Source organism: Apostichopus japonicus, chromosome 9 (assembly GCF_037975245.1).
Source record: "Apostichopus japonicus isolate 1M-3 chromosome 9, ASM3797524v1, whole genome shotgun sequence".
NCBI classification, from domain to species: domain Eukaryota; kingdom Metazoa; phylum Echinodermata; class Holothuroidea; order Aspidochirotida; family Stichopodidae; genus Apostichopus; species Apostichopus japonicus.
Genome location: NC_092569.1, coordinates 1,128,534 through 1,154,106, shown reverse-complemented (window position 1 = coordinate 1,154,106; position 25,573 = coordinate 1,128,534). Strand labels below are relative to the sequence as shown.

Genomic DNA, 25,573 nt, shown 5'->3' with positions numbered 1-25,573 from the left:
AGGTCACAGTCAAAACTAAAACCTGAAGCAGCGCCCACATCCTGCTCAGCTAAGGTGATTAGGCTGCAACCTGGCTGTTGGAGGCTGCAGCCCCCCATCAGCGTCCTACTTTTGACGTAGTACCCAACATAATGATGTACAACATTAGCGTATATGACGCGTTTCACTTCGAAATACAAGGAGATCTGCTCGCAGATCTGTGTCTCGATTTATTCAACTTAACTTCGTGAAGGATATTTATCTTTTTCAAAATACGCACTCCTACATTTCATGAATTACAGGCACTTACTTAGCTTGAGGATGTCCAGTTGAACTCACCATCATGCCACTTTCCCTTTCATAAAAAACAATTTGTCTGGGTTCATAATTCTGTCAGGATGGTTTCATAACATGGACAGATTTACTGTTTTTTTTAAGACTGGCTGTTTAAAATGATTATTTTGTAAAGTAAATCATTTTTGTGACATTCTCTCACCTGTACAGAGACAGTAAGGAACTATGATCATAAGGCGTAAGGAGATTTTATTCCCCACCATTTTATTGAGTGGGATATTAGGGATACCATGCCATATATCCTTTTGAGGAAGTGTCTCATAAGACTCTATGGATTTCTTTGTATAATTTACTTTATACTCTAACTCTTCTATATCCATTCTTTTGTTAATGTTCACGCAGGGTTCTAATGGCATTAGTTTTCCTGGAATGATACACAGTGAACCCAACAAAGATACACCAGAAGATCTTTCAGTCAGCAAAGATGAAGATGACGAAGATGATGGTGATGACGACAGCGAGAAAGCCAATGAGACAGCACCCGCTGGAGTAGATCCCGAGAGACTAAAGTCATTCAACGTGAGTCTATGGAACAGACATTCTCTTAAACACTTCATAGTATAACCATTCATGTAAAATTAGAAGTCTGTGGCTTAGAAATAATAATAATAATAATATCCTTAGATAGTGTTGAAAGCACCCCTACAGACCATTCTCGCCCCCCCCCCCCCCCTGACCAATACCCCTAGCTTCGCCACTGTTCATAGTATAAAAATTCATGTAAAATTAGAAGTCCGTGGCTTCAAAATGTTGATGTAATTACCTAGAATTCCATTCCAAAATATCAGTGTTGTAAAGCATCACTGATAATAACTGCCTTCTAATCTTTGTAGAAATACTTTGAACCTCTGAAAAGCAGTAACCAGTATTAAAGAGTATTTATACCTCACAATTTGTCTGTTTAGAATGGTTGTATGTTTCCAACTGTAAAGGAAGAGTGGCAGGATGTGAAAGATTGTCAGTGGATTACTTGGCAATATTCGAGGGCTTTAAGACAGTTTACTTGAAAATCAGAAATGTAATGAATGATTGTAAATATGAGGGGATGCCGAAATGATGAAAAACAGAGATTTATGCCACCATCATTGGTCGAGAAATCAATCAAAAGCTTCATCTAAGTGATATTTTAATGTGTGGTTGGTTTTCTTTTAGATGTTTGTTCGCCTTTTTGTGGACGAAAATCTTGATCGCATCGTACCAATCTCGAAGCAACCAAAGGAAAAGATACAGGCCATCATTGAGGCCTGCTACAGACAGTTCCCAGAATTCCATGAGAGAGCTCGCAAGCGAATCCGTACCTACCTCAAGTCTTGCAGACGTATGAAGAGACAGCGTGATCAAAATGGAATCGATTCAGTAAGAAATATTTTAAAATTAATCTAATATTAATTTGACCTGTTATGATCAGCATTTATGTCTATAAAGAAAAAAATAAATGAAACTAAAAGTGACAAGTGCCACAAAAAAAGACAAGACAACCAGCAATACCACACTAATGTATTTTTGTTTAAAAGTGGATTTGATATCGAATAAACTTCCAAAGGTATTATGTATGTTAGTCAGGTTTATGTACTGAACATTTACTGGTTGATAAAACCTTAAGGCAGGAAAAAAGGGATAGTGACAAACTTAAACAAACACTTCTTGTGGAAGTTAAGATTGCCCATCCTTTTCGGCATATTTGTCAAATAATTGTACAAGTTTTGAAGCGGAGGCCTCCATGTCCATGATCTCCAATTCATACGATGACTCTAAGATTATGATCAAAGTGATAACCTCCCAAACAACCTTGGCATGGTTTCGAAGGGTTCTTGGCAACGCTTCAGAGATCTCTACAAGGTATATATATACATCCTGGGATATTAGTTTATAACAAACCTACATAGATCTGCATGATATGAACTGTCCAGTGTTTTTGTTTTATTTTAATTGATTTATTAGTCACTGTCCTTGGTCTTTCTTGCTTCGAGTAGGGACTGGCAATGACTGTAGCTTCCTCAAATGGGCAAATTCAGGCACAAGATTGATTTTGAAATGTGGCAGCTGTCAAAACAACCTTGCTATCAGTGCATGTTGTATTTTAATACCACTTTTAAATTTTGAGAAAGGACCCTTTAAATAGCAGAGGTTCATCAATGAAAGTGGCTGGACTATAATGTCTAATACACATGGTCTGCAGACCATTAGGTCAGTTCCTCAAGTCCAACAAAACACTAAATGTGAGAATACACTTAAGTTTTTTTGACCTCAAATGACATGATTACAATGTTGTTCAAATATGTCAAGGATAAATGGAGTTAAATATCATGGAGATGGGTTTCCTGTTGTCAATATGACGTAGAAAGAGCATGGTTTGGTTGAGTGTTTAACATTTATAAAATGATGAACTGACATTAACACTATGGCCCGCACTGAGGAGCCAACTTCACTTCATAATCAATTCAGTCTTAACGAAGCAATCCAGAGATTTAGCATCTTTTAAAGGTAAATATCTTTTTAAACTTGAATAACTAAAGAAACATTTATACTAGCACTCTAATTAAGGGGTTATATTTGTGGGAGAAAAGGTCGGGTAGCAGTTAATAGGTCAGATCTGTGGAGCAATATTGCCACATGTGATACAGATGAAATCTTCCAACCCTGTGTGACTGATAAGATAGATGCTTCTGTTGGACATTGGAGCAGTATGATTCATATATAGTACATGAGAAAATACGATGTAGTTGAATGAACTTTGAGTGCAACTGGGACAGTGTGGCCGCCATGTTTTGCCAGCTGCTTGATTTTCGGGATAAGGGAAGAAAAAGCGGTTTGAATTGCTTTGGCAGTTCTAGTATACCTGTAGAGGCCAGGTTTGCAAGACAAGGTGAGAATGGGAGGCACACCGGAGGTTTACAGATGATTTATTTTCTTTACGATTTTTATCGAAGTGTGACAAGGAAGATGCATAGCCTAAAGATATGAAATGAAAATATCTTGGAAAAAGAATCTCAGAAAGCCTTGTTTTTTTTTCTCCACAGGCAAGGTTTCTTTTATCAATTTTGAAAACAGTTCTGCATTGATATAATATTCTTCTTCAAAATTGATCCCAAGGATAATGTCCTGTGAGGTCTTTTGGTGAAATCATTCCCTGATGGTTGGTCATTTACACCTTTTCTTTATATATAGTCAACCATCCGACCAACACCACCTCATCTCACTTCAGCTAGAGCAGAACAAATTCTGGCTGCAGCTTGCGAGAGTGAAAGTGAAAATGCACGAAGGATGAGAATGGAACTGTTACAGCAACAACAGCAGCAACAGCTACAGCCACATGTTCAGCAGCCTATTGTAGCAGCAGCAACAGGGACAACAGCTGTGACAGTAACATCACAGGTAAGGCTTATGTCTCATCAGGCATGCTGGAGTAAGTAGGTATGGGTTACTGACAGAGGTAAGGCTTATGTCTCATCAGGAATGCTGGAGTAAGTAGGTATGGGTTACTGACAGAGGTAGGGCTTATGTCTCATCAGGTATGCTGGAGTAAGTAGGTATGGGTTACTGAGAGAGGTAAGGCTTATGTCTCATGAGGTAGGCTGGAGTAAGTAGGTATGGGTTACTGACAGAGGTAAGGCTTATGTCTCATGAGGTATGCTGGAGTAAGTAGGTATGGGTTACTGACAGAGGTAAGGCTTATGTCTCATCAGGTATGCTGGAGTAAGTAGGTATGGGTTACTGACAGAGGTAAGGCTTATATCTTATCAGGTATGCAGGAGTAAGTAGGGATGGGTTACTGACAGAGGTAAGGCTTATGTCTCATCAGGTATGCTGGAGTAAGTAGGTATGGGTTACTGACAGAGGTAGGGCTTATGTCTCATCAGGTATGCTGGAGTAAGTAGGTATGGGTTACTGAGAGAGGTAAGGCTTATGTCTCATGAGGTATGCTGGAGTAAGTAGGTATGGGTTACTGACAGAGGTAGGGGCTTATGTCTCATCAGGAATGCTGGAGTAAGTGGGTATATGTTACTGACAGAGGTAAGGCTTATGTCTCATCAGGTATGCAGGAGTAAGTAGGTATGGGTTACTGACAGAGGTAGGTCTTATGTCTCATCAGGTATGCTGGAGTGAATAGGTATGGGTTACTGACAGAGGTAAGGCTTATATCTTATCAGGTATGCAGGAGTAAGTAGGGATGGGTTACTGACAGAGGTAAGGCTTATGTCTCATCAGGTATGCTGGAGTAAGTAGGTATGGGTTACTGACAGAGGTAGGGCTTATGTCTCATCAGGTATGCTGGAGTAAGTAGGTATGGGTTACTGAGAGAGGTAAGGCTTATGTCTCATGAGGTATGCTGGAGTAAGTAGGTATGGGTTACTGACAGAGGTAGGGGCTTATGTCTCATCAGGAATGCTGGAGTAAGTGGGTATATGTTACTGACAGAGGTAAGGCTTATGTCTCATCAGGTATGCAGGAGTAAGTAGGTATGGGTTACTGACAGAGGTAGGTCTTATGTCTCATCAGGTATGCTGGAGTGAATAGGTATGGGTTACTGACAGAGGTAGGGGCTTATGTCTCATCAGGAATGCTGGAGTAAGTGGGTATATGTTACTGACAGAGGTAAGTCTTATGTCTCATCAGGTATGCAGGAGTAAGTAGGTATGGGTTACTGACAGAGGTAGGTCTTATGTCTCATCAGGTATGCTGGAGTGAATAGGTATGGGTTACTGACAGAGGTAAGGCTTATATCTTATCAGGTATGCAGGAGTAAGTAGGGATGGGTTACTGACAGAGGTAAGGCTTATGTCTCATCAGGTATGCTGGATTAAGTGGGTATATGTTACTGACAGAGGTAAGGCTTATGTCTCATGAGGTATGCTGGAGTAAGTAGGTATGGGTTACTGACGGAGGTAAGGCTTATGTCTCATCAGGTATGCTGGAGTAAGTAGGTATGGGTTACTGACAGAGGTAAGGCTTATATCTTATCAGGTATGCAGGAGTAAGTAGGGATGGGTTACTGACAGAGGTAAGGCTTATGTCTCATCAGGTATGCTGGAGTAAGTAGGTATGGGTTACTGACAGAGGTAGGGCTTATGTCTCATCAGGTATGCTGGAGTAAGTAGGTATGGGTTACTGAGAGAGGTAAGGCTTATGTCTCATGAGGTATGCTGGAGTAAGTAGGTATGGGTTACTGACAGAGGTAAGGCTTAAATCTTATCAGGTATGCTGGAGTAAGTAGGTATGGGTTACTGACAGAGGTAGGGCTTATGTCTCATCAGGAATGCTGGAATGAGTAGGTATGGGTTACTGACAGAGGTAAGGCTTATGTCTCATCAGGTGTGCTGGAATGAGTAGGTATGGGTTACTGACAGAGGTAAGGCTTATGTCTCATCAGGTATGCAGGAGTAAGTAGGTATGGGTTACTGACAGAGGTAGGTCTTATGTCTCATCAGGTATGCTGGAGTGAATAGGTATGGGTTACTGACAGAGGTAAGGCTTATATCTTATCAGGTATGCAGGAGTAAGTAGGGATGGGTTACTGACAGAGGTAAGGCTTATGTCTCATCAGCAATGCTGGAGTGAATAGGTTTCAGTTACTAGCTTAGAGAGGGACCTCAGGCATGTTGAAAGAAACAGATTAGGGTTAAACGGGTGGGAGCCATGTCAGAGATGACTGGTTCAGATATTAAGGGTAGAACCACAGATCGATTCAACGTAAAAACAAAATGTTCAGTCAGTAACCGTGATTATTAAATAATATCAAGTTGAAAATACCTTTTCTTAGATCCAGATAATTTTTTCCTCTCATTTTGCAACAGTGATCCCAACTTTGTCACATATGTACCCTTGAGTTGGCAAGTGGCTGAATAGGCAATGTAAAAGTCAAATAAAAAATGGCAACACATTAACCGAAGGAGGAAGGTGTTCCTATCCAACGTCAACAAACCAAAAACAATATTTTTCAGATCACATCACATTGCTGTCAGACTAATCAAAGTCTCATTAATGACTTAAAACAAATTACAATAGATAACTTACATTTGTTTTTCTTTCATTGTCTTTACTTTCTGATTAATTTCTTGAAAGTCTTTCCTGACTAGAACAGAAAAAATAAATAAGATAACTCATTAAATTCTCATTTTTCCTTGTTTACAGTGTTAAAAAAAGAAAAAGAAAAAAAAAAAAACCTAAGTATTTTTAATTCTGAGTTTTGTACAAGGAAGCTCTGCAACTGAGGGAAGACAAAAGGAATTCACAAAGGCAATGCAAATTAGAATCTTTAATTAGCATTGCCAAAAGAATGCTTGATGCAATTTGCTCATTTTTAATCAATGTTCTATTGGAGGTGGTTGTAAGTCTCAAGCTCTCTTCAACTTTGGTGAATGATAATCTGCCATAAATATACTTCTTTGAAGTACGGGATATTTCGCTGTCTGGAGTAGTTGGCAATAGCAGACACTTTTCCACAGTCCACAAAAATCTCTGAAAGCGTCGTCATCGCAAGCGTCACTGGCCTTGTGCCAAGGATCACAATAAGGGTTATTGTTTGTTCTCGTGTTTTCGTGACAAGGAAAGATTAGATGTCTAGGCCACAAATATCAAAGGTTTGATGTACATTGTTTCCTCTTTGTATAAACATACGATAAAAAAGGTTAAAAAAATGGGGAATTGATATAGAATTTCAGTGTATTTCCTTCATCTTCTGCAGCCTCATATTTGGACAGACATCTCTAGTAAAGATTTTTTTCACTTCTCAAGATTGAATGTTTTTTTAACATGATTTTTTTCACTTCTCAAGATTGAATGTTTTTTGAACATGGAAATATTTTACGGTTTGCTATCAGTTACTTGAATCAAAATCATAAAGGGAAAATTTGTAGGGGCATCTTGAAGGGTAATTAGTGTTTGTTGTAGCACAATTAGCAATTAGTTTAATGTTCCTCAAGTATACTGAGCCAGAAGAAATTTACAGTTTAAATATATATCTGGACAGATGCAGCCCTGGTTCACGTAAGCGTTTGTGACCCTTTTCTTAAGGTTTTTCAACAAACAAAAAGAGTTTGGAAGAAAGTATAAATTGCTGGTAATGGTTGACAAAATAGTGGAAGTATTGTGAACTTCAAAAGTTGCAAATTATAGCAGCATTTTACAACTAAGCACACTTAATCATATAAAAGTCTATCAAACTAGGAAAATACCTCTTCCCGTAGACCCCTTCGGCCCTTCCCCTGGTCACAACATCTACCACTGAAGGGTCGTCAAGATGGTAAAGGTGGAAATTGGGGTCACCAAGCAAGAAGTATTGAATAACAGGGTGATATATGATGGGAAAAAATACAGTGAGCTTTGAAATCATTCTCGGTAAAGAAAGGTTGCCCTTCCAAATAAATAAATAATTTAGGAAGATATCATCTGTGTTAATTGTCTATACAGTTATTCACAAGCAAATGTAATACCATTATTTTGTGTTTATACCAATCTGACACAAGCTTCCTAACTTCTGGTGGAAAAGTATTAAATTGCTTTCCTGTTTTGTGACTTTGTCAAGTAAGGCAGAGGTCTTGAAAAGTTTTGATTATGGTATTTATACATTTTTGAAGGGACTTGTGATACTTTGAAGTAACACAGTCCTGACTATATTGTTACAATCTTGATGTAAGGGAAGTGGGGTTGACAATATATCAAGTTGTTTGCATTTCATGCCCAGGCACTGGGGTGACTTTTCTTTCAAAGTACCTTGTACAGAATTTTTCACTGTAACAGAAACCTTAGTATTGGTTAAATTGAATATTTTCAACAGAAAATGAAAATGTTTGGTTCTGTAACCTCATAACGAGAACAAGTCCATTATATTACTTATCATTTAATATTACTTAAAGGCATTGAAGACTCGCCCCAAACAGTCTGCCGCGCTCTGAGAAAGTTAACTTTCCGTTGCTTGCAAGTGAAGTTTTCTTCTTGTCGCTACAAAATGCAGACAGTAATGAAACGTGATACCTTGTTATCTCTTATCTAGACCTGAGATGTCCATCGCTGCTATGTACACTGTGTTGTGGGTATTGAACGCAGCTGTATGTATTGACTGTACACTAGTGTCTAATTACCGACGGTAGCAAGCTGTGTGTGTATTTTCTGGGATCGATGGAGGTGTCTAACACTTCTGTTACACCTCATTCGAAACTAGATCAGATGTGAGTCTTCACACCATTTAAGGCAAACTTTAAAATTGATCACTGTATCTTTGCATATCATCAAGTTGTCTAATTTTTCAACCTTCCAGGCGGAATCTCAACCGGATCGGACCACGGTCACGACCCAGGCTACGCCCCCTACAAGGCCCTTCGAAGAGACCATCACCAAGCAGTCAACGAGGACTGTGGGATACCACTTTGAGAATGGGGTGAGCGCATCCCACGACCCTTACTACGTCACCCCACAGCTCCCAACGAACACTCAACCCACGACGCAACACACACCCATGACAAATGGTGAGTTTCATCAATGACCTATTCAGAATTACAACATTGATATTGAACAACTTCAAAAAAATCACCTAAATTTGTTTGATGGCAAAGTGTTTTTGGATTTAAGATATATGTGTATGTGAACTTTATAATTTGTTGCAGACAGACTGTAGACATCTCTCGTTACAAATTAGTCACTGTCATAGGCTCTTCATTTTACTGAGACAAAGAAGTAATCACATCGCCCGTTGCCTTTGCTCTGCTCAAGGACCCCCGTCTTATCAATTTCGTGAAAACTCTCCAAGCTGATATTCACAAGGCAAGCTGTCATTGCCCGGTTGAGGGATGGGAACACTGGGAATCTGTACATAGATGTGCAGTGGGCTGGAGAAAGGGCTAATTTCGTTTCATTCCATTTGAAGGGATATGACTACCATAAAATAATTAGCAATGGTTGGTTTTACGTTTCAAGGATAGCGCGCGTATGGCCTAGTAAAGGGAGAGCTGGAAAGTATGATGGAGAAGATGGAGTGTAAACAACATTGAGTAATAATGTGGTACAGAATGACCATTAGATATTAAGTCAAATAGATTCTTCAGATGACAGTTTTACTGCTTATCTCAGAATTTTTCCTTCTAAATCTCATAATTCCATCTTGTCAAGAAAATAAAATGGAGGATAAAATTTTCTAGACAAAAAGCCAAAAATTGTGAAATTTTGATATACTTAACTTCTGACGTCACATTTCTGCCACCGTAATGGTCTAGTTTTGTGACTATTGTCAATTATAATACCATACATCAGTGAGACATTTTCTGTTTCAGTATTGCATCATTAACTTTAAAATGACCTTTTCACGAAGAGGAAGTTTGGCAATTAAGATTCGATTGATTCTTGTAGTTTCTCTTCTCATTTAAAGTAAACATTTCCAGTTTGCATTTTGGGAAGAGCCAGCTTGGTAGGCTATGAATATGGAGCTATGCGGTCTCTTTCCTCAGGACAAAACATTCCCTTGCAAAGCCTTTCATTGAAGTGAAACTGTACACGCTGTTGATATCATTGACAGTTTTACTACTATGTTCTGTGTCATTTTTAACTCCCATCAGCCAAAATGATGAGGGCTTTTGGGACAAATGATAAACGCTAGGTCACAAAACTAAGAACTTGTGTACAACAAGCAGTGAACATTATTTCGTTTTTGGGTGTTGTTTAATATCAATGGCTTTATACTGTATTTTGATCATGAAGCACACATGGCAAAGGTGCCCCTGCAACTTTTACTTAAAGTACCATGTCATAAGTGGATCTGGCCATTTCGTGAAACAGTCAGTGCATACTTCCATGGTAATTGAGGAACTAACTATATTCCAAATGCAAGATTGTCCCATAAAACGATGGTTAAAATAGTCACTGCTGCTTGTAACTGCATGATAAGGCTTCGCCACCATAATCCACCACCCATCATATGATATATATTTAAGCACAACCTTGGTTTACCTACTGTACCCACCAATAAGAAATTGCAGAGTGATAATACAGCATTTGAAACTTGATAACAGCATTAATGCCCTTAAGGAGTAAATTTAGGTTTAATAGCGTCACCAAAGGCTGTACGAACATAGGTAAACAAGTTACAAAGAACAAAGCTTGATCTGGTACCTTCCAATAACTTCAGTCCTTGTCAGAAATAATTGTGTATGTTGTGATTATTCTTTAAAATTGATCAAAGAAGGACGAATTAAAAACTCAAAAGGAAGTGTTTGCCCATTTAGCCAAGTTTCTCTGTTTAGTAAAGCCAAGTATTCATTTCCCTTTGTTTTTTTTTCATAACATTTTAAGTGACTTTGTTGAATCACCTCAATATCCAAGTTTGGTCACTGCACAGCAGGGAAGGTGTTCGGTCACACCTGTTAATGAAATTTGATGCTTAATGGGAAGTTCATGAACAACACGTAACTTATGCAGTATTGCATCATCGCAATATGCCTTGCAAAATGGGTCAAATTGCTATACAGATGATTGCAAAGACGTATAGCTGTTATTGTAAACATGAACTGTAGTATTTTATATGAGACAAAAGTCACAGCCTTCAAAAACTGCTGCACAAAATTTGAAAAACTAAATTATTCCCTGGTGGTGATTGATACAGCACTTACACTTAATAGACTTGATGCAAGATGTCCCGGTCAAACATGGAATTTGTAGTTTTATACATATATGTTACCACAGAAACCTTGTTTGCCGGATATAAAGCGTCTCTTTTGAGTTGAAAGTAGAATTCTACATTTTGAGAAAAGTGTAAAAGGATATTAAACCTTGTTTTCTTTTCAACTTCATATATTTTCTCAGGTAGCTGGTGTATATTTTATAATTATACTAAAAATAATAAGACAGGTGTTCACTTTCCCATGAATTAACATTTTTACTTTATTATTCCTGGTAAAGAAATGAAGAACAATCTACTCTTCCTCCAGAAGGGGGGGGGGGGTGAGGGTTAGTGAGGGTTAGGGGAAGGGGAAGGGGGAGGGTTAGGGGTGGGATGTCAGCAGGAGATATGAAAGACAGAAGGGTAAGTCATGAGAGTTATAGGGGTAGCATGGCTGTAAAATACTGCCAATATAGGTTATGTCATTTGTTTGATCACCAATCAAGTTTCTTTCCTGGGCCCACTGCATATTCATTCAGATTTGATGTTTGTCTCTTTCACAGGACCAACAGACTTAAGTGTAAAGAAGCTGTCATCGTCCAAAGCTCAACTAAGCCCGACTGAAATAGCAAACATACGTCAACTCATCACCAGCTATCGCGAATCGGCGGCCTTTTTGTATCGGTCAGCCGATGAGCTGGAGCAGATGCTTCTGCAACTCAATTAGTATACAGATATTAAAGTACTCAGAATAGTTTGAAAATGTTGCCTTGATGAACAAAAACAACAAAATAATAAAACCCAGTGTCACTGTGGAGACTTTAGGTGGAAGATTTGGAAAAAAAGTGTCCATAGTCAAACTACACCGGTGATCAAAAGGAAAGGAGAATGGATGCTAGTTTAAAGGTGTTTTTTCATTCTTCTGTATGTAGAAGAAAAAAGAAAGTAGTGTGCTAGAAGAAAAGATAGTAAAGACTCTTTCTTTAAAGAGATTGGTATGTTCGATATCTGCGTCGCAAATTCTTTATTTTAATGTAAATAAAGTGAGAATGAATTACCAACATGTTAATGTACCACACATACTTTATATCAAAAAAGCTGGTACATCAGGGTTTGGATCAACACGAAAGTGTTTGATTTAAAGAGACTTAGCAATCAGAAGATGTAGTGCTTGTCACCATCTTCTGGCTTGGCATGATCTCTGTGACCTTTGACATTATCTGTTTGTATTTAATTCTGCAACACAATCAAGTTGCCATAAAACGATAATAAACATCCATGCACACATTCCCATGTTCGAGATGGTCGTTCATCGTTCATAGCCTTCTAGTTTCAAGTTTATTTCTGTGCGAACAGAACTTCAAGGTTGCTTACAGATTTAATTTTAGTTTAACTGAAATACAAAATTTAATATCACCAACAATTGACAAGACTATCTATAGGTTACTGTAAGTTTCTATCAAGCAAACTATTGAGATGGCTGTGCTGAACATGTAATTCAATACAAAGTGATTGGCTGTACAGGTTCTTGAAGCATCTCAATTGCTGCTGACATGCAACTCTCATATTAAGGCACTTGAAACTAGTTCTACTCAGACTCATTATTTTTATTTTATTGTTTAATTTATTTCCGGTAAATTCAGTTATATTGTCTCGGGCCATTCCCGTGCCTGTCTTGCCAAGGCTACCAAAGTTGTTGCAATATCTCACAAAAACTAATCTCAGATTTTACAAATTGAAAAAAAGTATGTTATATTAGCAATGTTATTTTACGGGATGACTTTCCTTTTTTGTTATGTTTTTATCGGCTGGATTTGGAAATATCGGCTTATGGAGGGTTTATGAGTGAGCGAAGAGTTTTATCTGTGGTGAGAGAAAAAGTTTGATTGTAAGAACAGAATTTGTGACAAAATTGATACAATCATATAAATATGGGGATTTACCTTCTTACTTCCCAAGGTGTAACTGGACCATCGGTGGTAAAACTGTTTTTTTTTTTTTTGAACAAAGATCTAAGGCTCAGGACCCCACATGCTTACATATTTGTGACATAAATAGGGGGAGAAGAGGGGTGTGGATCTAGGGAGTTAACTGTGTGCAATGATGGAAGTGTGAATCAAGCAAGGTAATAACTTCATTCTGTAACTTATTCAGTAATTTTTTTTAACATAGGATTACAGGGAAACAACAAGTGGTTGATGCAGACATTGTCTTTGATTAAACAGCCCTCATTAAGCTATAAGGAAATTAAGAATCGCTAATGAAAAGATGTGCTTTTATTGGGGGGGGGGGCTTTTTTCTAGTCATCATGCTAACAAGCAGTCATCTGTACTCTCTGCCGATCATATTGTTTTGTTTTGAGAACAAGTTCTTGGCATTAGACAGTAACCTGGCAAAGGTTAGAACGCAAAACTTGCTGGTAGCTGTTGATGGTAAGAGTACAGCTTAGAGCAAAGTACATGGACACTGCATGAGTAGTAGTAGTATTATTATCTTACAGAAGGAAGGACTCTAAGAGTTAGCAATTCTAATTGCTGATATTGAGAGAGAGTCAGCATAATTATTTCAGGTATAGGGTCAGCTCCCATGAAAGTATCTTACCTTGCTGTGTGGATGATACACAGGATATGCTGTAATTCATCATTGTCTATTATGCTAGCTGGCAGAAATTGATTCCACGTAAAAGTATCAGTCAAAACTGCCATCGTATCAATTTCCATGTTCTTTTTTAAGAGTCATGTGAACAGGGAGATAAATTTTTGATCCCTACCTAGTCAATTTCTGTTTGAAATCTGCTAGGAAAGAAAAATAGCTAGATTCGGAGAAACCTTTCATTGGAAAAAAGGTAAGTGTCTTCAATAGTAGACAAGGACTTGTATACAGAGGAATTTGAAGAGTGGACATGATAAAGCTCTGTTCTGTATCTTTTTATGATCATGATCAGAGGTAGGTAGGGTGGGGGCGGTGCCTGGGTATAAGATTGTGTGAAGTTGGGTTTCACAAGGGGTAATATTGAATAATGAGGAGTTTGCCAGAGGAATTGGTGTTAAGAGCATAAACTAGTTTGAACAAAATGATATGAAAAGGAGAATCAATAAATGTGTTGTCTGTATTAAGACAGCAGTAAATACAGTACAAAGCTGGGCCACTGTTTGCGCAGGGCCACTGTCTGTACAGGGCCACTGTCTGTGCAGGGCCACTGTCTGTGCTGGGCCAGGGCCACTGTCTGTGCAGGGCCACTGTCTGTGCAGGGCCAATGTCTGTGCACGGCCACTGTGTGCAGGGCCAATGTCTGTGCAGGGCCACTGTTTGCGCAGGGCCACTGTCTGTGCAGGGCCACTGTCTGTGCAGGGCCCGGGCGTAGTTACCACACTCATTTGTCAACAAATGAAATGACTTTCCCATTGCCAAATTTGAGATATATCTCCCTTAAGGTGTCCATTTAATAATAGGTGATTTTGATGATATTTGTTAATTATTGTTTTAAATTATCGTTCATTGTTTAGAAGAAACACTTTTTATACACAATTTCCTAGTTGAAGCAGTTAATGACATTTTTAAATTTTTCGGAGGTACCAGTGGTATTAATTAAGACGTGAGATGTTTTATACTAAAAACATGTCAAGCATTTCTGTCATTGATTGACAGAGTGTGGGTGACAAAAATGTTGTGTAAATATGTTATATTTCATTCATAGTTTAAATGTTTGCATTTTGTCATGTAAAAAAAACAGTGCCTAGCTTATCCCTGGAGTTTTTGTAGAAATATAATCCAGTTTAAGTAGAAAAATAGATTACCTTTTTTAAAATTTCTCAGAGGAAGAGAAGAGTAAAAATATTTGTAAGGAATGAGCTGGTGCTATCGTTCATTGATTCGTAACAATATCAGCCATCGTTACCATTATTTGGAATTTTGCATTTTCAGCTATTTTTTGTAGCTACTGTCAATGGATGTTAACAATACTAGCTATTGAATAGTCAACGGACGTTAACAACAAAAGCTATTGTTATAAAGCAATTGTTGTAACTATTTTAGTTATTGTTCATTCATTGGTAGGTACAATTGTAAAGGTAACTCTCTAACAGACCCCTGAAGGGGAGGGGGTCAATGATGGAGGGAGGGGGGCATTGATAAGAAGGGGGAAATGCAATTACGTGTTTTATTCATATGTAACTAATTTCTGTTGAGAATCAAGTTAGTAGTCTGGTAATGCATTGGGGTGTAGTCCGGAAGTGGACCTAAATTTTAAGTTCTCATGATCAATTAATATTTTTACCCATATTTTTCTCACATTACGATGCGTGTTTTAAAAAAAGTGAGGAAATGGGAGATAAACCTTGGTTAGGTTCCCTATGAAACCTTGCAGGATAAACTGTTAGTGTCAGCTGGGAGACGTGGCCTTGAATACAAGTCTTTTTCTTAACAAAAACATAAAATATATTTTAAAGATGGATTTGTTGTAGATTGTAGCATTTAAGTGTAGAAATAAATACCTGAGGAATCTTGCATAAAGGAGTACGACACTGGAGGTTCAGCTATTTGGAGCTTGCTTTATGCTTGCCCCATCTAAAAAGCCTCATTTGGTAGTTTTCTGTTTTTTCCCTACTTGGCCAAGAAAATTATTGAGCAATTTTCAGACTATTATACAGACGCACACACAGAAAAGTACATTTTCATTTCTTATGCCTTAATGGGACTTAAGGGATAGATTTTTCAAATGTTCCATGCAAAGGAATGTGTAGGAAGTTATCAAGCAATTTGTATACAAAGTATACCAGTCCATTTCATAAGCATTGTGCATATTTACTTTCATTTCTTAATTTATTCTATTTATTTATTATTTAATTAATATTATTTGATGTTAATTCATATTGAAGTAATGATGGGTGACACAAGGAGGGGAGGGGAGGTGCAAGGAAAGAGAAGGGGGGTTGGACAGTGTAAGTGGGAAAAGGTAGTCCTAAAGGAAAACAAGGGGAGAGGGCACTGCAGTTGAATGCAGATAAGGCAGAATTTAAAAACATAAAACTTGAATGGGCTATATTGAGGAATAATGCGTCACAGGGCTGAGACAATGGGAACGAGGAAGCAAGGGGGAAAAGTGGGACAGGGTGGGGGGGTTTGGAGAAGTGTCAAAAGGGGTTGTAAAGGGTGTTTAAATTAGAATCAGGGTAACTACAAGGATAATAAATGAAGGTTACTAAGAAAGAGCATAGCATTCCAATAAGACAATGACAAAAAAAGAACAAAACAAAAATATTAACTAAAGATGAAACAGTGAAAGATAAAATACAAAGGGTGGTGGCAGTCGCTTAGTATTCTGGCTAATTTCTCGAACAGTTATCTCTTGTTGCACTTTTTTTACCTTTGTATTACCAGTTGCCTGTTCATAGTTTCACAAAAAAAAACAAGGAGAAATTTTGCTAGGATATTACACAAGTTTGCAATATTTTAGGAAATGACGAACAACTGAAAATTTCTATTTAAAAAAAATTAAATAAACATTAAAAGAGAAAAACAATGTTAAAATAGAAATGAAAAAAAAAATACCAAAAAATTCTTTCTACCTACACAACTTTTCTTGATTTTGTAATTGTACACTTTTTATGATTGTATAGTAATTCACTTTTAAAAGAGGTATTAGTACTGCACAATTTGAACCATTGTATCTTGTTCCAAATTATGTTTATTATCATTATTATTATTATTATTAATTACTTTCTTCATCTGAATGGCAATTGTTTTTAGTTTTCTTGCCTTATTCGTTTCTCTCGTTTCGTTGAGAGGTTTGTTTAATTTGCAATAGTAATCAACGTCTTTGTGAGTTCAACTCAGAGAAAGTCTTTTATCCCCTTGCCTTCGGAAAGACTTGAAGTAAGTCCGAACCAAGAAATAACCCAAAAAATATAGAGAGCTCTTGTAGAGACTCAGCAATCTCAAACACAATAGCTTGTGATGAAGAAAATGACAGTGAAACAACACTTTGGAAAAAAATATAATAATAACCATCGGCGTACAACTTCACTTCAAGTCTTTCCGAGAAAAATCTTTGGACAGATAAAAACGTGCAATACTTTTCGTTCCAGAAACCAAAAGCTATTTGAGGTATTGGAAAGAGTTTTAAAATCATTTGGGGATTATGTTTCCTCTTTTCTTGTTTATTTTTTTTCCTTTTATCAAACAAAGTATGTTTGTTATTTATTTCAAGAATTTTATGTTTCTGTTGTATTTTTAGAGAATGAACAACTTATTACTACTGGTATTGGAAACGCTACCTTCTCTCCTTAATATCTATCCATGATCTTTTTTAAATTTAAATTGGAAGATATATTTGTGTGCTTTGACGAGTTAATGGTTCTTATGTTGTTCAGTTTCCAAACTTATCTAGCAGTTCACAAGAATAAAAAAAAAAGATGAAGAAGAAGAACAATAACTTTCAATCCTTGTTTCCATCATTTTTTGTTTCAATATCTTGTGGGGAAGAACTTATTCGACAGAAGAAAACCCAACTAAATGGGATCCAGAAATCCTCCATTACTACCAAAGCAACTGCAAGAATTTAGAACTTTACATATTTCTTTTTAAATGGTGGAAGAGGTGAGGGGGAATTAGAAGGTAAGGTCCCAGGGCATACATGTCCCATAATGCATTTGACCCCATTGGATTTCCCCAAATATCTTCCACCTCTATTGGTAAAGATTTAAGGTGTGGGTAAGTTCAAGGTTGGTTCCTCCATACACATGGATGACATCCCCCTCCCTCCCCAACCCCAACCCCAATTCTGTCTATAAAATTGACAGGTGGTTGAAATTGCATTTCTTTTAAGTCTGGTGGTAATATACCAAATAGACAAAGGAAGGATCTTGTACCTGTAAATCATGCAAAACCCCTCTGGGGCCCCTAAGACTCCATTTGCTCCCCATTCCCCTAGTTAAGCTTTGTAGGTACACCCACTCCCCCAAATGGTCTTGACTCAAAAGTGTTCAGAGAGATCCCTTAGCCTTTAATAGGAGCTCCTTGACATTGAAGGTTCCATGACCACTGGGATCTGTAGGCACTTGCCTAGGTATGATCATAATCTGTTACTTGCCACAGGAAGAATGGAATTAGACTATTCTTCAAAGGCTGATAAAGAAAAAAAGTAATTCTGTACCTTAAATCTGTGGACCTTTTATATCTATGTACCAAATTACATAGCTTATGGCTTGATAATTAGAGGATGGGATATATCAAAATATATGTGAAGTCAAGGTTCCAAGTCAACAGGTTTTAGTGGTGACTTAAGTCTAAAAATGACATTAAAACACCTGGAGGTTATAGTATTGACTCCAAAAGTTGAAGGGAGTGAAGACTCGCGCACAAAGAAACGTCTAATGCCGGTAATCTGACCTAGCTTCGAATGAGGTGTGACAGAAGTGTTAGACACCACCATCGATCCCAGAAAATACACACACAGCTTGCTACCGTCGGTAATTAGACACTAGTGTACAGTCAATACATACAGCTACGGTCAATACCCACAACACAGTGTACATAGCAGCGATGGACATCTCAGGTCCAGATGAAAGATAACAAGGTATCACGTTTCATTACTGTCTGCATTTTGTGGCGACAAGAAGAAAACTTCACTTGCAAGCAACAGAAAGTTAACAGTCAGAGGGCGGCACGAGGTTTGGGGCGAGTGTTCAATGCCTTTAATCATACTAAGCAAACATTTCAAAGTACTTCCCTGGAATTTCTGACTTTTTTTCAATTCTTAGTCTTAATGGCAACAGTCTTAGTCAGTCTTTCTCTCAGAGTTGTGACAATGCTCAAATCGTAGTTGTTTAACATGAAGACTTTACCAGATTTATGTTCAATTCTATGCAAACTTCCAGAATAGGTTGTGATTTTCAAGTATTAGAAGTAAAATGCTCATGGTAGTCACAATGCCCAAATATTAGTCAAGTTGAAGACTGCATTGGAATTCTTTAATCTTAGTCATACAACATCAAGACTGCCTCAAAATGCTCTAGTCCAAGTTGTATAACGTTCAAGTATTAGTTGCAATGCTCAGTTCTTAGTCACATGGATGTAGATAGCTTTTCTGAGGTGTGGGAGGTGGGGGGGGGGGGCAGCAGATGAAACCAGTCAGATCAATTGAAAATGATGTTAACATGGGAAGCAGAATGACGTCATACTACAACACATTTGTCGCTGTTATACCCGGATATCCGGAATATGGTCAAATCATTTTGATTTATTCTTGTGGCTTCCATCAAGAGCCTCTGTCACTTAACAGTATTCAGGAGACATTGGACAATATTGCAGTACTGAATATTCCGACTTGCCTTTTTCTTCTAACACGAGGAGTGATTTATATGGTGGTTATGTTTTTCATTAGAGGCCTGAAAACTGGAGGGGGGGATGTTACATCTACCACAGCTCAAAAAGTGGGTGGGGGGACATGTCCCCCCTCTATCCCCCACATGTTCTATGTCAATGCTTGCTCATGAAACATTCAATTCTTGGTTACAATGCCCAAGTTTATTTAGATACTATCAAGTCTATGTCACAAGGTTTAAGTTTTAGTCATGATGTTCAAGTCTTAGTCATGTTACATTCAATTCTTACTCATAATGCTCAAGTCTGGGTCGAAATACTGAGGATGAAACAATGTTTATGTTTCAACTACCTAATATTCTACTATTATTTGCGCAATGTAAATTTATCAAAATATCTCAGCAAGAGGTCTATAAGTCTAAAATGCTTTTAAAGCCTACCACCACCATGTTTCTAATGACATTTTAAACAAAGCTACGGTGCATAATTCATTTAGATCGTTAAATCCAAGCTAATAATAAACTGACATTCATCCAGGGGGTCGGAAGCTTCCAAAAAGTGCGGGGGCACAACACCAGAGGGGCACTTTCTCATTCCACTACCACCACTCGTTATGCTATAAACCAATACACACCGGCCATATCACTTAAATATATATGATGTGTTAGTATGCTATCAATACTATTATGGTGCCCTGCAACACTGATTGATTATTTATTGAAATTGTTAACTGTGCTACAAAAAGATATGGGACGCCATTTAAAAATAGCATGTACAGACTAAAAATAAATAATTACAATAAAATATTAAAATTAACAAAGGCTTAAGATTTCCAAAAGACAGTTCTTCATCAAAGGGGCACATTTTATTTGCCAGTAGGTCACATTTGCTATTTTGCAAAAAAGTGTGGGGGAGGCACGTGCCCCCATTTCCCCCGGCTCCTACCCCCCTGCATACATCCTGTAAAGGATAGTTTGGAGGAAGATGTATTTTAAAAAACTAAGAATCCTGATGACATTTGCAAGCAATTCGAAAACAATAAATAGGAAGTGAATGCAAATTTCAACAGGATGCTTAGAATTTATGTTCCATTTTCATCAGCCAAATATAAATTTTCACTTGGAAAAGATTTGGAGGAATCTATGATAACTTATATATACTAATATCCTAAAACTTTTCAACTCTATTTTTTTTAAATGTTATTATATAAAGTATCTTGGTGGAAAACTTTAAAGAATTGCAAACATTCCATAACAACTCATTAATTATTAAATAAAATTCAGTAGATCTGTCTTTATTTGACCAATTGCCATCTTGTTTTAAGTAATACTGGCCAAATCTTACCTCTTTACACAGTAATCAGAAACAGCCACTTTACTGAAGTAATGTGTAAAACATTCTTTCAAATACTGTAATTTCTTTCTTTCTAATTGTACTTTTTCCTTCCAAAGGGTTCTTCTTTTTAATTTGTAAGGTTTTTTAGTGATGTTTAATGTTCTGTGGGTTCTTCCACTGGTAATGTTTTCCAGCAAACCAACTGCTGAAAAAGTTATCCTTCAAAATAGTTAGAATGTTCTACTCACATATAACCACACAAAAAAACACATATCATTTGATACCACTGATTGATTGCATTATGCTAAAACCTAAATAACTATTACTTTAAACACTCAGAATGGAATAATTCCCTTATGTTCTGAAACACATTCATAACACAGCTGCATATGGCAGAGCATGCCAACCTCATCTTTACAGTGGGTTCAAATTACAATTGTCGAGCTTAAAGGAAGCCAAAAAAAAGTCAAAATAAATGTATTTGTGAAATAAAGAGAGTCCTCAAAGTTCACCTTGTTGTTCATATCAATCATTTTTGAGGTCAATTGTGTCCAAGAGTCGATCTTCTGGGATAGGGTTTGACAGCTTTCTACAAAATTCACAAGGGGGCCCCTTGGCATTAACCTGTTTCCTGGTCTCGTTAGTGTCTGGGCAGGCTTTTACGAGCAATATATTTCCAGCTAAGATGGGGCTTGACAAAGGGGAGTCTTTCTATATGACTTCAATATTTCACAATCGTCCAAGGGTGTAGGAGACGGCGAGGGAGTAATCATCCAATAAGGCAGAGGAATGGAAAAGAAAATTAGACCAAAGTTGCATTCATTGGTAAAAAAACACTCTTCTTCAATCCCAATCAGTTAGGCATCATTAAAAGTTGAAATTGTCCCCATGAAGTTTTAATTTAGGTGCCAAAGGGGACCAAAAAAGGAGAGTATAGATGGAGTTTTTGATTATATCTGCTGTCAGTATGTTTCTCTTCTTCTTTCTTTTATCTTTTTTTATTTCTTGCTTCACTGACCTCGAAGGAAAGGACTCTTGAAACCGAACGACAGGTTGAAACTTTGTCTTTTGAAGTAAACTAGAAATTCATAGAGGTATCAACTCCAAACCGTAACATATTGGAGACATCAATCGGCAAACGTATACACACGTCTTTTATTCATTAATTAATTAAAAGTAGAGATATTGTGGTGTCTGAAGTTGATCGATTAACCATCATGCTGAATGTTTTCTGCAGTTTTAGAACAAACCCACGTCCCTATACCATTCTGAAAGGCAAAGCTATGAATTTTCAAATAAGCAAATATTTTGCATCTGGCAACAGTAAGGTGAATGATGTCATTACAGCAATTCAACTGAAATTGCTTTGCTTGTTCTTTGTAATACTTTATCACTCATCCATTGAGGAAATTAAACTTTCTGCAATTTTTTTGTACTTTTGTCATATAAGTTGTATTTTTTATTTAATTCTAAAATACAGATAAGGTTAGACAGCTACGAATGCATTCCACATGTATCATGTACTGGTGATGAATCAACAAGAAGGTTTTCAATGGAAAGTCAAGCTGTTGAAGAATATTTGCCAAATAACATCACAGATTACCTACTGTGATATCACTGTAGGATCAAAGGTTGAGCCAATCAAATAGGTTACATTCATTGTGGTTTTCAACTATTGTGTGACATATTTTTCTTTCGAAGATCAGTGTTACATATATATCCCTTTTGATTATGAAACGGATATAGGTTGCGTTTACATCTACTATTAAGGAGAGTACTTGTTAAAGGTGTGCTGTATTGGCCCCAAATATGCTAGATATTCAAAAATGGTCACTTTTGGTCAAGATTCTAAAACTGTTCTTATTACAACCTACGAGGAAATTTTCCTCACTGGGAGATTCAGTCATCTTGTGTGTTCCTTAAAAATGTCTGAGAACAATTTGGAGAGTAAATACCTCCAGGAAAGTACTTTTTGAAAACTTCTAGCATTATAGCATGCTATAATTTGGGGCCTATGCTGACTACCTTAAACATGACTCGTTAATTAACCTGTGTAGGAGAGATACTAAAACTAACCTGAACAGTCAGCAAAAACATCTTTCTTATTGAATGTTGGATGTTCCTTCATATATTTCTTTCGTGCATTTGAGGGGAAAACCCAAACTGATAAAAACAACCCTATAAATTCATAAACTTTTAATATATAATTAAATATAATAATATTTAATTACTTGTGGTTTCCTTTTTTATTGTTTTTGATTTTACATCTGCAGTTTACAATTGCTATTTAGCAAGTATCAATGTCATTATCTATATGTGATACAAACATTGTTTTCAGTGACTAGTATGTTTTACTGTCAACTTAATAACAAAATAGACTAAAACCAGATTAAGCTCCTGGAAGTGAGATAGCTGATGAAATACCTCATAGCCTCATCCCTGTTTTAATATGTATTGATTAATATCGTAATTACACTCACTGTTCTGCAAACTATCATTCTAGAAATAAAACACAATCAAAACTGCCAATATATTGATTGATTGATTCATGGATAGTTTTTCTTTCGTTTACACATTCAGTTCTCTCCTCTTCGATCAAGTTTCAGTATTTGTTTTTCAGTATGATAGTCTGTCATAGCATTCTCCAACGCTTGTTTGTAGTCCACAATTGAATGCAGTTTGTGTTTTGGAGGTTGTAGCTTACCGGACTTGGCCCAAGAACATAACTCTGACACCATTTTGATTGCACTGTCAGCTTGAATAGAAAAAAAGAAACAAACAAAACAGAATAAAGAAAGAAGAGAAAGGAATGTCACAAAAAGTAAAAAAAATGTTGAAAATTACTACAAATACTGTAACAAGCAGAGAATTCAGTCAAATACTGATTTCAATGATAGCATTAGGGAGAGTTAGCTCAGTGGTTAACAACGGTGCCTTTCAATCATAAGGTCCCGAGTTTGAGTCACTTCAAGATTAATGTATGTCGTCCAGTTACAGAGTTGTTGACAATTGACAATTCATAATCATGGACGTTAAATATGAATCTAAGAGACTGACTTGGGTCAGCTTGTGGCTTTGGTAAGCCAATGATGGCTTCTTCGCGAGTTCCTGCTTGCAGGAGGATCTAAAATACATACATGATAGCATACCAGTTGGTAGCTTCTCTCTTTGTTGGAATAAAACACTGAGCTTGATGCAGAGCTTCAAACTTGTATGAACACATTAAATTGCCTTGCCTGCTTTTTGTTTTTCTCTGAAGTAATATGGGTTCACTAAATTGATAATTCCAGTGGCTGACGATGTGTCGCTTATAAAAGAAAATGATAAAATAATTATAATAATACTTATTAATTATAATACTTAATAATTATAATAATTATAAATAAAAGAAAAAAGAAATTATTTCACACCATTAGTTGAAAACGTCATCTCAATATCTTGTTCCTAACTCAAGATATGGTAAATTGAATGCAACCTATTTTGAAAGGCTAAAATCCTTCATTCTTCCCTGCATAGGAACTCAGTGGGTGGTCTTTGATGTCATATTTGGTAAATATTTTTCAAAGCTTTTCAAAGCTTAACTTTCCGTTTTCATTATAATCTCATACCGATGTTTCCTCAAAACCTGATGCCTTTTGGAACTTTGCTTGCTGTCAAGATTCTGTGTATTTAAAATTTCATCCTACAGCAACTTAACTGCAGAAATAGTATTTTTTTTCATTGTGAATACAAGAGTTAAATAATATAAAGAAAAATGTAAAAATTTCAGGTAAATTGCTGCGATGACATCATGCACATTGCTGTTGTTGGATGCATTCACAAAACACCAATTAACTTGAAAAACTCATATCAAAATGCTTTAAGGATGTGGTCTGGACCTACATATAACTATTGTAATCAATCTTTTCTTATAACTTAAAAGGCTCTTGATCAGACTTGACCACTGTTTAAAAACATTCTGTGCTATTGATGTATAATTTTTCCAAGCTAATCTGATAATTATGATTATCAATTTAACAGAAAACAAAAGAATTTGACATGTTGATTGTTAAATACCTCACAGTTCCATATTGCAAAATACACTATTCTACGCAAAGTTAATAACAAATTTCAATATCTTATGTCTCTTCAAATAGACAAGCTATAAATGGAACAAATAACAGTTGATTTACATGCTTGATTATTTTTCAGATTTTATCTAGATTAATTTACAGATTTGAGCTCTCCTTCAAGGTAGGTGTATTACCTCAAGTTACAGTATGAGTTGTGACTAATTAATAAAGATTTTGAGCGTGGTCTTGGTGCTTTACAAGCAGGTACAGTCAGCTGAGTGATATCAGGGTAAGAGCATCCTGCAAAAAGTACTCCTAGGGTCTTGTAAACAAATTAAATCATAATGAAACAGATTTACAACACAATGGCTGCTAAACTTTTGTATTCCCAGGTACGAAATCCTAAATATCTCTTCTCAAAAGATTTATCTTTAGTTCAATCTCATCACCTCAAAGTGAAAGAAAAAAAAACCCATAAAAATGGAGATTTTAAGAATTCATGACCACAGAACAGAAACATGTCATTATTTATACTATTTCATTTAGAAGTTGTCTGAAGGAGATGATGAGCTTCTCAGTAAATGAGACTCTAACCTTAAATATTCCACATTTTTAGGAGAAAGGTTCATTTAATTGCATATGTTTTAATTCCAGATATGGAAATGATTGGAGGCTAACTTCCTTTTGAAATTAAAATCCCTTTTCCTACTCCAGGAAATAGAATCTGAGTGAAATCTTTGTGTCGTCAAAAGACCAAGATAACCACAACAGATAGTTTACATTTCAATACATTCAACCCTCTTTGTTTATTTGTTCTTGACAAGGAGGATACATTTGAATGCTTGCTCAGCAATCAGTCCCCTACAAAATAAATACAGCAACACTCTTTTTTTTTTCTTCAAGATTTATATGATTTTTTCACATTCTGGACAAATGGCTGATT

The 25,573-nt window shown here is 36.7% G+C and overlaps 2 protein-coding genes across 7 annotated transcripts in view; one reads left to right on the top strand and one right to left on the bottom strand.

The window, feature by feature from the left end:
* The window catches only part of LOC139973242 (nucleolar protein 4-like), a 99,029-nt gene extending 81,675 nt beyond the window's left edge, over nucleotides 1-17,354 (top strand). Inside the window, exons 7-11 of the mRNA XM_071979781.1 lie at nucleotides 676-852; nucleotides 1,486-1,689; nucleotides 3,502-3,708; nucleotides 8,591-8,798; nucleotides 11,485-17,354. Coding sequence (XP_071835882.1) covers nucleotides 676-852; nucleotides 1,486-1,689; nucleotides 3,502-3,708; nucleotides 8,591-8,798; nucleotides 11,485-11,648 — 960 coding nt within the window. The 3' untranslated portion in view covers nucleotides 11,649-17,354. The remainder of the gene's footprint in view (nucleotides 1-675; nucleotides 853-1,485; nucleotides 1,690-3,501; nucleotides 3,709-8,590; nucleotides 8,799-11,484) is intronic.
* LOC139973247 (enoyl-[acyl-carrier-protein] reductase, mitochondrial-like) overlaps nucleotides 1-25,573 on the bottom strand; it is a 110,737-nt gene that overhangs the window by 62,701 nt on the left and 22,463 nt on the right. For 3 of the 6 annotated variants that reach the window (XM_071979794.1, XM_071979789.1, XM_071979793.1), the window contains exon 9: nucleotides 13,867-23,333. The exons of the other annotated variants lie outside the window; for them this stretch is intronic. In XM_071979794.1, the coding sequence (XP_071835895.1) occupies nucleotides 23,155-23,333 (179 nt within the window). In that variant the 3' untranslated portion in view covers nucleotides 13,867-23,154. Of the gene's footprint in view, nucleotides 1-13,866; nucleotides 23,334-25,573 lie in introns of those variants that run through there. 6 annotated transcript variants of the gene reach the window in all.